We start from the raw sequence: 12,453 nt of genomic DNA, 5'->3' as shown, positions 1-12,453 counted from the left end.
GTTTAAGGTCCAAAGTCCTAAAGGATAGTAAGCCATAAAGAAGAAAGCGTGCTTCTCCGATTAAACACAACGAACCTGATGCCTTTTACTTAAGGCACAGATTTATCGTGAAAAGTATTCAGAGTTATAGCTTTGATAAATAGGATAATTTGTAATAATAATCTGGAGAATATTAGTGGAACAAAGTCCAGGTTATTTATTGTGCTGAAATAATAATCCACATCGTACTTGAGTTCCAGGAAAACCTGGGATGCAAAACAAGGCACCGAATTGTTTCCAATGCATAGAAGCACATATTATTCCTCATGTCTAAATGAGATTCTTTTAATCTTAATTCTCCTTCATGCTGGTTTACTGTAATGTTGGGAACGTGCCAACCCAAAAATAAATGTAAGAATGTTGCTTCGATGCAGGATTTGTGCATAAACTACCATAAATTACCCTGGTGATTTATGGTAGTATATGCCATAAATCATATATGGCTTTGCACAATCTACGGCTTGTGCAAAGCCATAGATTTATTGTTATCATTTGGTAAGACAGTTTGTTTTAGAAAGAACGTCGGTTATCTGAACTTATAATTTCCTGCTAAAATCCTAGAGAGTTTTGAGAAGTCGTGGAATTCTGTCCAAAGACTCAGTATGTATTTAAAAGGCTGAAATGTTGGGCAAAGTGTGTAATTAATAACTATATTCAAATCATTGCATCATCTGCAGAAAAGAGCAGAAAGCAAAGGAGAAGTATTAAACCAAACAGGCAGGCGACCGCTGGAATGGCTTTAAAGAAGTTAATTGGTAAATCCACCATAAAACAAAGTTAGGCTAAATATTCCTATGCTATTTAGATATACTATTTAACTTGGATATAAATATCCAAGTCAAATATAACTAGTTTATATTTAGATCTATTACATGATCTAAATATAATAGATCACAATACATATTTCTGAATAAACAACAATTGAACTTAGAGGACTAAAGAAACCTCTTAGTAAAAGAAACAAAATTAACAACATTGTTCTCTCATAATATTCAGGCAATTTATCAGGTTGTGAGTTGAGAAAATTCATTTGTACAATATGGAAACTATACCTGAAAGACAACAATTGAGACACAAAATGTTGACCAATCACACCTGGTGCAAGTGGATACAAAAAAATTTATTCATTTATTGTTTTGTAACATTTCTAGAAAATGTTTTCAATTCCTAAACATCAGCTAAGTGAAAATAAAACCAAACACACTACAGTATTTGCCTTTTTGATGGCTTTTTGAATCCACAGCAGACATTTTATAAGATTCATTTTCAAATCTTTGTTGAGAGATCAACGCAAATTTTATTTCCTTAAGACAAAAAATAAATCTAAAGGCTTAATGTTTGCACTTCAGGTTTTTCTTGTAGAATTGGTCGATTACGTGAGGCTCCATTTTGAAAATATTTCTTCTTTTCAGATCGTCCACAGAACCTAAAATGTGTTTTAGAAATAAAAAATTAATAACAGTTCAACATCAAACTGAAGACTAAATACGTCCTATTTCTGATTTCTTGCCATGTGACAGAACTAAACTAAAGGTCAGTGATCTCATACAAACATTTCACATCATGTTCTTATACTGGACACTGTGTACTTCCTGCATGGAATATATTTTTTAAATGTGTTTGAAAAAATGTACATCAATTTTTAGAGCTTAAAAATTGATGGGAAAATGTCTTCCAAGGTTCTGGATTTAGATAAACAAAAAAGATCATTCTAACTTATGTAAAATGACAAACTTTAAAACTATTTTATTGTCAGTGAGAAAAAAAACCCCTACATTTTGGTCTTTTCATACATTTTACATGTTGCTACGGCGATATGCTGTTTTTATTTCTAAGTCTAAGTAATCAAAATGACGTGTTCTTATCACACAGCAGAACTGTTTGAAGTGTAATCTGAAAGTGTCTGTTTTCTATGCACACCAGCTTCAAGGTCAAGTTTTAACATAACTTCAATCATCTTATCTAGACGTTACATAAGCTCCGAACAGACACTTTAAAAATGAAGGTGATTTTCAAGTAAAGTGTTTTTTACAATTAAATTAACAGCTACTGATCATTTTCTATTCACTTAAATATTCCATTTATTTCTTCTGCTTCATGTTATGTTTAATTATCATATTATTTGTATTTAACATACTGTAGCTATATGTAACAGAAAGGCATATTTCTGCAAAGAAATTAAAAAAATCCCATAAAGTATGAAACTGGTTGCAGTTTCTATTCAAACACCAGTGAATGAATGAATGAATGAATGAATGAATGAATACCCATGGCATTCTTGCATCTGCTCCACTGTTTCTGGTAGATCTTTGTTGAAAGTCTCCGGAAGGAAGAAGTTAACCACAGAAGAGGCGATGGTGAGGCTTCCCATTAGAATGTAAGGTAGAACCTTGTTATATGTACCTGTAAATATGAGGATATAAGTTAGACATTGAAGAATGGCATACAGTACTTTCACTCAGTATTTTGTGCAGATGCTTTTTGCTTTGTGAAATCAACAGAGGCAGGAAGAACCTAAGTAGATGACATAAGGGGCGGTGATGCTGCCGATGCGAGCTGCAGAGGAGCACATTCCCATGCCAACGTTCCTGAGCACAGTGGGGTAGATCTCAGCAGTGTAGATGTAAACTATGGTGAAGGCCATGGTGAAGCCAAATTTCCCAGTCATTTCCAGTGCCAGAGCAACATAATGTAGAGCTTAGGAGGGATAAGACAGTTTATAAATAATTTAGTTTAAGGTGACGTAGTTCATGTAGCAACACAAATAATGACAGAATGAATCCAAAACATTTATAGCAGCTGAGAAAACTTTTGTGTTTTACAGTTGAAACCATGATTTACAGTTTTCACTTTTATTTTAAGTTTAGAGGCTAAATGTGTTTCTTTGCTGCCACTTTTACTTCAGCTGAAATCACCTTAAACAAAGAATGTGAGCTGCTTACATAATCAACACGGTTCTGGTCTTCTGGTAAACTTTGAGTTGCACAGTCAGCAGTCAGGTATCAGTTCTAACACAATGTCTGACTGTTTTACCTGACACAGCTGTTTACCGTGCACAGCCAGCACAACTTTATAGGACTTCATCTTGAAAACAGTCAGCTATAATGAGCTAAACATTTCCCAGTTTAAACATGAATAAATAATCTGAAGTACATGATTGCTGCACTGATGGAAGAAAGTCATTTTTACATACTTTCTGCATCTGACATCTTAGAGAATATGCAGTTTTCATAAAATAGTGAATAAATGTTTTTCTTTTTAATTAAAATAATAGATTTCAGAATTAAAACCCAACTTTTTGAAGATTAAATAGCTTATAAAACCAGATTCTTTTCTTTTTACACCCTTTTAGACAACATTAGAACGATATCTTAGACGTTGAAAGGAAAGTTTTTTGTAACTTTACCGCCTAGCCAAAGTGTTCCTATTCCTAAAATGTTCTATAATGTAATCAGATTAAAGAAGTCTTACTGTCAGGGATGAACTGGATGAGCAGAAGAACGCCTCCTCCGATAACCAGGAAGGTTGACAGAATTACTCTTCTTGGACATTTCCTCAGCAAACAACTAGAAACTATATAGGCGGGTACTTCAGTAATCGCTGATAAAAAACAATTTAAAAAAGGGTTGCCACTCAGGTTAGAAGTGTTCAGGGATAAACCAAAATACCCAATGTTTATCGCCATCCTGAAAAGACAAAGAGAATATTACAGACAGATAGCTATTTTTATGTATATTTTTCTCATTACATACAATTGTTCAGTCATTTATCCATAAATGATCATTTTCTGATCCCCAGAGAATCAAATGTTTAAATTAAAAACTTTTATTCTCACCACAAAAGGAGACACATCAGAGTGATGCATCTGAGTTTACTGGACTTCAGGACATCAAGCATGGTGTATTTCTTCCCAGGTGGAATTTCCTCAACCTAAAATTAAATGCATGTGCAAAGAAATATCTCCATTTTATCATGCATGTTTTTGTTTGTCCCACAGTTGAGGCAAAGATTACATCGCTTAGTTTTGAAATAATACTCTCAAAAATTAAATTAACAACAAACACAAGAGTTTTGGATATTATATTTATATATGTTTTTTAAATTAATGTAGAAAATGGTGCATATTTTTCACCCTAAATCTATATTCCCTTGCACTGCAGTTCTTTGTCTCTATATGTTTTGCACATATTTTGTCCGATGTTCTGCAGTGGCTCACACTCAGTCAGGATGTACAAAATCTGTGAAAATACATTTTCAAGTCCTGATACAAATAAATGCATCAATTGAATCTACAGTAGGAATAATAGATAAATAAACCTTAAATCACAGTCTACATGTACTGAAGTATCCAGCAATGTCATAAAAATCCTAAAACTTGACTTTAAAAATAACTTTGAAATCCATGAAAATCCTTCTTAGAGCTGGTGGACGATTGTTGAACCATTTTAATTTAGACTAACAGACAACAACAAAACAACACAATAAAGAAATTAATTCTATTAATTCAGCCAGACTTATCGCTCATTCAGTGATTCATGTTTAAGTGGAATTTGCAGTAACACTTTCCTCTGTGTTTAAATCTCTTTCTGTGAAAAGCACACCAGTGATGAGATTTCATGTGAGAGCCCTTTGACCCCCAGCTAGCAGATATCGATCCTAAACATGGAAGTGAGTAAAACACATTGCAGTTTCACAGCATCTGTAGAGAAAAAGACGCAGCGTGGAGCCGAATCCCACCTCAGATTCTCTGAAGATGACTGACGGCGCCTGAACTTTGTTTTTCCTTGCTGCGTCTCTCACTATGACCTCCGCCTCCATCACTCTTCCCTGAGTAATCAGCCACCGAGGCGACTCTGGGATGAACCTGAACAAGTAGTTTAAAACATTCAGCACATTTTGAGCATTGTTCTGGAAATCAGTAAGTTCTATGACAAACCTACCACCACAAAGGGATGTAAACCACAGAGGTTGCTGACAGAACTGCTAGCAGAGTTCTCCAGTCTCTGATGCCGAATGCAATCCAAGGAAGAGTCATGTAGCCGATGCAGTAAAAGAGGAAGGCCCCGAGAGTTGTAAAGAGAACTCGCATGGTTTTACTCAACAACTCCGTACCTATCAGAGGATTAAAGAAGAAACATAAACTGCACTTATAAATAAATAGGTTTAGGTTTATATTTACTTACCCAGTACGAATGCAGAGATATAGATGGATATCTGAGAGGCTCCAACAAACAGGAACATGACACAGAAAATTCTCCATGACTGGGAGAATGACTGAAGCAGAACAGAGAGAGACTGAGCCCCAAGAGATATGAAGACAACTTTCTTCCTCCCAAACCTGGAGAACAAAAACAGGTTCATCTCATTAGCTTAGAATTAAAAACACATTTAGATTAACTACAATAGTTCAAAATAAAGAAGCTAAGTTTGCACTAAAATGGGTTTTTTGAAGTAATGTCAGCATGATGCATATTGGATTATCCTGGTGTGCCTTAGTGTACCATTAGATGGATGGGGGGTGGGGGAGAGCGGACAGATGGGGCGGACGGACAGATGGGGCGGACGGACGGACAGATGGGGCGGACGGACAGATGGGGCGGACGGACGGACAGATGGGGCGGGCGAACGGACGGATGGGGCGGACAGACGGACGGATGGGGCGGGCGAACGGACGGATGGGGCGGACAGACGGACGGATGGGGCGGGCGAACGGACGGATGGGGCGGACGGACGGACGGATGGGGCGGACGGACGGACGGATGGGGCGGACGGACGGACGGATGGGGCGGGCGAACGGACGGATGGGGCGGATGGACGGACGGACGGATGGGGCGGATGGACGGACGGATGGGGCGGGCGAACGGACGGATGGGGCGGGCGAACGGACGGACGGATGGGGCGGACGGACGGATGGGGCGGACGGACGGACAGCGTATTGCAAGAAGGGGAAGGAGGTCTGACTGTACGCTAAGACTGAACTCTTCAATCTTAAAAAGCATGAACCCATTAGACCAGGGGCGCCCAAACTTTTTGAGACCAAGATCTACTTTTTCTCTCACCAGCCGGCTGAGATCTACCTGATGACACGAAGACATAAAAATTGTAAATTAAACTCTATTGACTTATTTTATATGCGAATATACATGAGTTATAGCAGAAATATTAAAGTGATAGAAAAACTAATGCAATTTCTTCCTCAGTGAGATTCTGACACTGGGAGCAGGTTACTGGTTTCTCAGTCACAAGCTGGTTGTAAACCTGAGGCCAGCAGGTGTCAGTCAGTTATGGTAGATCTGAACTTTGACCTCAATATGAGAAGCTACAGGAACCAAAGAGCCCTGTAAAGGTAAAGGCAAATCTTCTGAAGTTGGGATATAATTAATTTAATTTCACATGATTATCGCGGTAGAAGCCATTTGTTTGTTAAAATTTTATGAAATATATTTGTTCTGTTTGATGTTGTGAATGACGTAAACTCACAAACGAACGAGGTAATTAGTCCAAGTTTGTCGTTTATTGAACGTTTAGAAATTATAGCGGCTGTAAAAGGTAAACAAAGGTAAAATAAAGACTTGTACCTTTTTACTCTCTCTCTTCATCTCTCTCTCTCTCTCTTCATCTCTCTCTCTCTTTCTTCATCTCTCTCTTTCTGTCTGTAGTTTAAGCACACCCGTTGCCGTGGCAACCGCCTGCGCCCCGCAAGCCGAGCAAAGATTACGTTAAAAACATTCAGTCAGTTACGATTTCAGGTTTCCAGGCTTGATATTAATTTCTGGATTATTAATCTGCCTCCCCTGAACACCGCGGCGGCTGATTGGCTCATTTAAACTCCTGCTCTGCTGGTCAGTCGGTCTTTGAGTCGCCCCCCCCCTTTTTTTTGTTAATGGAACTGAAAGGCACTGAATTGCGCAACATCTTGTTGAAACAATAATTACTGAGAATATTAATTTTAACACGTTTTGTCGATTTAAAAAAAAATATTATTCTTTAATGAAGCTATAAACGTTTAGGATCTTAGTGAATATTTTGATAATCTGTCAGAAGGAAGTTCTGCTCTCATCGTCAGTTTGTCACCTGCTGCTGAGATCAACTCAGAAAGTATTGAGCCCCCTGCATTAGACAATCTGTGTGTTTCTGATTCTAACTGTGATGTCAACACTGGGACTTGTTATCTGGTAAATTGTCTGGAACCCTGAACCATTTTATTGCTCATAATCTACTTTTTGTATTTGCAATAGAAAGGGCATGGGTTGCTGACCTCTTGACCCTTGTAACCAGATCTCAGAGGGTTAGATAAGGTCAACCCTCTGAGACAAAACCCCAAAATGAGACACAAATCCAAAACTTCAACTTTTAAAACAATCGGGGCTTCTTGGTGCCTCAGCAGAGCTACAGGCTGATTATATCCAGGCCACACCAAACAGATCATTTATGAAAAAAAGGCTGATGCTTCTGGGTTGAAACATTTTAATCAGTTTTATGAAGTATTATCTGTGAAACAGTTTCAGTTTTCATTACCTGTAAAAATTATGAAAATGAACAAAATAAAATCTCAAAATATATCACTATGTGCATAATAATAAATACAAGTTTCTCAGTTATTGAAATAAATTAACTCTGCTACTTTATAGGGAGGCAGCGTATTAAAAATTAATGCCCTGTGAATATAATACCACCACATTTCATATATTGAAAGAAAAATAGTTATCGGTCACTTATGAAGAAAAGAATTGATCCAAATAACCTGACTAATAATGCATTTACTGCAACAGAAGATGGCGCTGTTGTCTTTGTTAGAAATCTTCAGCAGACTTCACTGGTTTAATCAGAACTTATTTTTTTTAAACAGCCATTAACATGTTTTTGTTGCCACAGTTCCTGGGACAAACTTATACAAATGGTACTGGACAGAAAATCATGCTCTGCAGAATTAAAAGTTGTACTGATTTCTTGAATTGGATGACATACCTGTCAGAAAGTTGTCCTGAGATTAGAGAGCCAAACAGATATCCCACAAACAGGGTGGAAGATGCAAAAGGGACTTTCCATTGGTTGTCACAAACAAGGTTCCACTGGAGAGACACAAAGATTAGAAACAAAACTAAAAAAACCAGCAGAACATGAAAAAAACAACATTAAATGGACCTTCATACTGACCTCAGTGACTATTGTGGACTGGTAGACTTCTTTGCTGTAGTTCCATCCATCTAAACATCCTTCTAGTGGCAGATTAGTGAGATTAAAATCCCTCCCAGGAATATAACCCTGGTCAGAGAGATTTTTAACCGCAGCCAGATTATATCTGCTGCACTGGCTCTGAACTGCTTCATCACCCACTGTTGTGAAGGGAATGATGGCATTTCTCCATTCCTCTGTCAGGTTGACATCTGGAACGAGACAGCTGTGTTTTGGAGCTGCTCCTGCAAAGATGATGTAAAGTCCGTTGAATCCGGTTGATACAAAAACTGTGTTCAGGAGGAAGAAAGTGAGCCAGAAGAAAGGACCGATTTGTCCAAGAAATGCAGTTTCCTCATCGTAGTCTCCCATTTCCCCCCCTTCCTTCTTCACAGTGAAGTGTGGTGTCCCTCTTCAGCTCCTCAGCTCAGTGCCAGAGTTATAGAGTTGAGCTCTCTGTGGGGTAGAGTGGACTGGGTCCCTCGGTGGGCCGGAGTCAGAATTGAAAAATTTCCATTTCCAAGTCCTGTGAGTATTAAACCGGCTGTGTGGAGCGCAAGTTTCTATCCAAAATCGAAATCTTCTGAAATGCCAGTTGACCGACTCAGAGCCTTCACTAAGTGATTTGATTGAAGTAAATTAAATCTCCACAGTAGTTATTCTACTGTATGTATCCTGCAACCCACACTACCATGGGGTATTTTCTCTAAACAGCATTCCTCACTTTTAAATACTCCAAGTAGTCCACATGACTGTACTCTAAATGTTGCTAAGTAGCACTAAGACTCTTGTTGGACTGTGTTAAAACAGACTATTGAGGCAAACCTGCCTTTATGGAAAGTCCTACTGAAACTGTATCAATTGGATGTTTGCTTTGCTATCTTAAAGATAAACTCTCAACTCACAGGGTCCCTGAGAAACCACACATATTTTGCAGACCAGCATTTGTGGAACGGCACATGAATCTGTTGGGCCAGAATGTGCATTGATGTTTTTATAACTGTGTCTTTGGAAAACACAAAAAGTAGACCTACTGTATGTGCAAGTCTTCATTTCTTCAGTTAAAGATTGTAACTCTAGAGGGAGACATTAAATTCTGTCTGGCAGAGCAGCCACTGCTAACGGATTACATAATCAGTTTTTACTGAATAAAGCTTTCTGTGTTGGTGGTTTACTCACAAAATTAGGGAACAGATGTTCCTAATGAAGTCAGGTTTTTGCTGCGTGTCGTGTTTAAGATGTCCAACTGCAGGTTTTTCTGTTTTCCTCAGAAATAATTTGATCGACTTCACAGAGAAAACTTCTGTGCGTTCTGCTGGAGGACTGGACTGATAGCTGCACCACTTCATGGACTTTAGTATTCTAGACACAAACATTTAGAAAAGAGCAAACAGATGTGAAAAACAACCTCTGAATTAAAAAAATTAATGTGTCAACATGATTTTAAGGAATTTCTACATTCCTTTTAAAATCAATTAGTTTAATCAGTGCATTGATTATTAATCATCAGGACTGTATTGTAACAATAGAGTTCAGAGTCTCCAGATTGTTTGCATTATTTCCACTTCCACTCTGATTACTAAATGTCAGATTTAGTAATGTGACATTTTGTGCTCTACAGTTTCAGGCTCTTTGTTCCTTAATAAGATTAGAGCATGCTTATTTGAGTCTTTTATTCTACATAGACAGCTAATCAAACTTTTGAATCTGATCTCAGTTGTCAGCTTGCTTTGGGTTGATGACTTCAAAACATAAAATGTTAACACTTCAGTCACAATTGGAAAGTTTAGAAATGATTTAGTTGTGAAAATATAACTCCTGTTCAGTTTTCTGGTCTTTTGAAATTATTTTTTAGATATTATGTATTCTGACTATTTAAACTACAGGGGGGGAAAGTTTCTCCTGTAAAATTATAATATAAATGATATAAAACAAATATGTAGCTGAGGAAAAAGTTAGGACATCTTCTCCTATTATTGGTAAAAAATACTTCTATAAAATGCTTCTTGTAGGCATCTACAGGTCTCCTACATTCCTCTAGAAAGCACCGATATAGAACCATTATGGGCAATAACCGATACCTAATAGTATCGTCTAGGTTATATTTTCCTACACTTTGATATTGTAAAAGGAAACACACCACCTATGTTGCTTCTTTGAACACTAAAGGAAGGATTGTACAAGTTAAACACTTGTACAATCTTGTACCACCATCACATGAACCTACAAATACCTCATGCTAACAGTTTCCTGAAACAACAACCAAATGAAGTAAATATCGGTTTGCAATAATCGGCCCAGTTTTACATACCAGATCCATGCAGGTATGTTAAAACATGATAAATGTGGAATGTATTGTGCATTCTTAATAGATATAAAGAGCTTCTTGTTTATACCAACACCTGCTTTTCCATTTTTTAGTTCTCAGCCCGTTTTTGTTAGATTTACTGGTTTGTTTTTGGTCATTGTCATGTTGCTCTTTCCAACTCTGCAAAAACTAAAATTTTTTTCTCAAACTCCCATGATGCAAAGTGGAGTTTATGGTAAAGTCCATGATGTTGCTCTGGCTGGGTTCAGCTGCAGCAAACTGACTTCCACCTCTATGCTTCACAGTTTCTCTCCTGGTATGCTGGATTAGGATTAGGTTAAAGACGATGCTTCCTCCGTTTTGATGTCCAGATGATTTGAGTTTGGTTTAATCTGTCCAGATAATATTTTAACAGGACTGCTGGACTTTATCCGACTTCTCTCTGGTAAACTTCTGGTTGCAGAAGTATGTAGTTCCACATCATCATTTGCAATAGTCTAGTTTAGGTCTCATTTTAGGGGTTTTGGGAATGTTGGGATGTGATTTTATTGTGAACTTACTTGGACAGCTAGATCTGGGAATGTTTATTATTACATTTTACTAAGAGTTTTTTTCCTTCAGTTTTTTAGATTTCTTATGTGTATTTTGGGAAATTCTCGAGATTTATATTAAATATCTCTCTGTCCAATTGCATAAAACTAAAACAAAAAATATTTTAAAAGTCTGCTGTTTTGTTTTACATCTGGATGCAGAAACGCAGGCTGGCAACAAAATGTTTTTTGGATCACCCTCAAGTTTCACTTCAGATTTTAATTTGCTGACATGTTTAGGTGCTTACATTTTGCCTTTAAATTCATTTCCCTCCAGAGAATTATGCATTTTTTGCCCACTGGAAAATGGGATTTTTGTTTGTAAAATTTTTCTCACTATAAAATATTTTATACAATTGATAGAGTCTGTGAGGAGCAGCATCAGTTCCTGCTGAGTTTATTTTGTGTGTGATGAAGTCTGTTGCAGTCTGTGTAATCATTAACATGTGCTTTAATATCAGATGTTACTAGTCTGATACTGAGGATCATAGTGCACACAGTCAGAGGCATGACTGCGTACACGTGACAAAATATACAAGCCAAACCAATAAGAGTTTGGTTTATTTTAGAGCTTATTTTAGCTTTAATTTCCTGCACATATGTTGCAGAAGCAAAATGTTGGTAAAATTAAACCGTTACTTTAATTATGAGACAGCTTGAGATGGGCACCAGCTGACCCTGCAAGGTTAAGCATGTTAAATAATGGATGGACTTTAATGATCAATATGACGATAATTTGGGGATAAACTGTGTATGTTTGTGTTTTAATGGACTTGGAAAAAGTATTCCCAAAATGAGGTCCTGCATAGCCAGATTGACTTCTTTGGCACTTTTTGAACTGCCTTGATGCTGAAAATGTGCTATATACATAAATGACCTTACCTTACCTTTTAGTAACTGTATTACATCATGTGTAACATCAAATGAAAACAAAGCATATTTAAAAACTTGCCAAGTTTTATTTTTTAATTTATAACTGATTGGTTGTACGTTTCTTTGTGTCTACAGCACCCCCTTGTGGACGACTGGAGCCCTGCCTCCTACTGTAGCATGTGTTCCCCACAAATATTTTCTTTATTTAAATACAGCATCCATCTTTGAAAACTAAATGTTGTTCACCCAAGTAAAGTAAAACATAAGCAACAAAAAGCCATAAGAACATTTGTCCATATTTGTCCTGACAGCTTTAAGGTGTTTGGTGTTTTTGGAGTTTGGTTGCAAAAGGGAGTGGGAACTTGTGTATAATAATCCTACATGCAGAAAATTTCTCTTACCAAAAAGGGCATCACTTTAATATGGATTATATTACATTTAAAGCTCTGGAACCACCTGAGTCACATA

General features: G+C 37.2%; 1 protein-coding gene across 1 annotated transcript; it reads right to left on the bottom strand.

The window, feature by feature from the left end:
• Positions 1–1,138: 1,138 nt before the first annotated feature.
• Positions 1,139–8,586, bottom strand: slc22a5 (solute carrier family 22 member 5). The gene is made up of 10 exons (XM_028030487.1): positions 8,197–8,586; positions 8,008–8,111; positions 5,223–5,377; positions 4,980–5,151; positions 4,777–4,903; positions 3,875–3,969; positions 3,511–3,725; positions 2,554–2,736; positions 2,307–2,442; positions 1,139–1,465 (listed from the first exon to the last, which is right to left on the bottom strand). Exons 1-10 carry the CDS (start codon positions 8,584–8,586, stop codon positions 1,363–1,365), a joined length of 1,680 nt encoding a protein of 559 aa, XP_027886288.1. The 3' UTR covers positions 1,139–1,362.
• Positions 8,587–12,453: the final 3,867 nt, after the last annotated feature.

The sequence above is a fragment of the Xiphophorus couchianus genome, chromosome 11 (assembly GCF_001444195.1).
Source record: "Xiphophorus couchianus chromosome 11, X_couchianus-1.0, whole genome shotgun sequence".
Taxonomy (NCBI): domain Eukaryota; kingdom Metazoa; phylum Chordata; class Actinopteri; order Cyprinodontiformes; family Poeciliidae; genus Xiphophorus; species Xiphophorus couchianus.
This window is presented reverse-complemented; position numbering and strand designations above follow the sequence as displayed.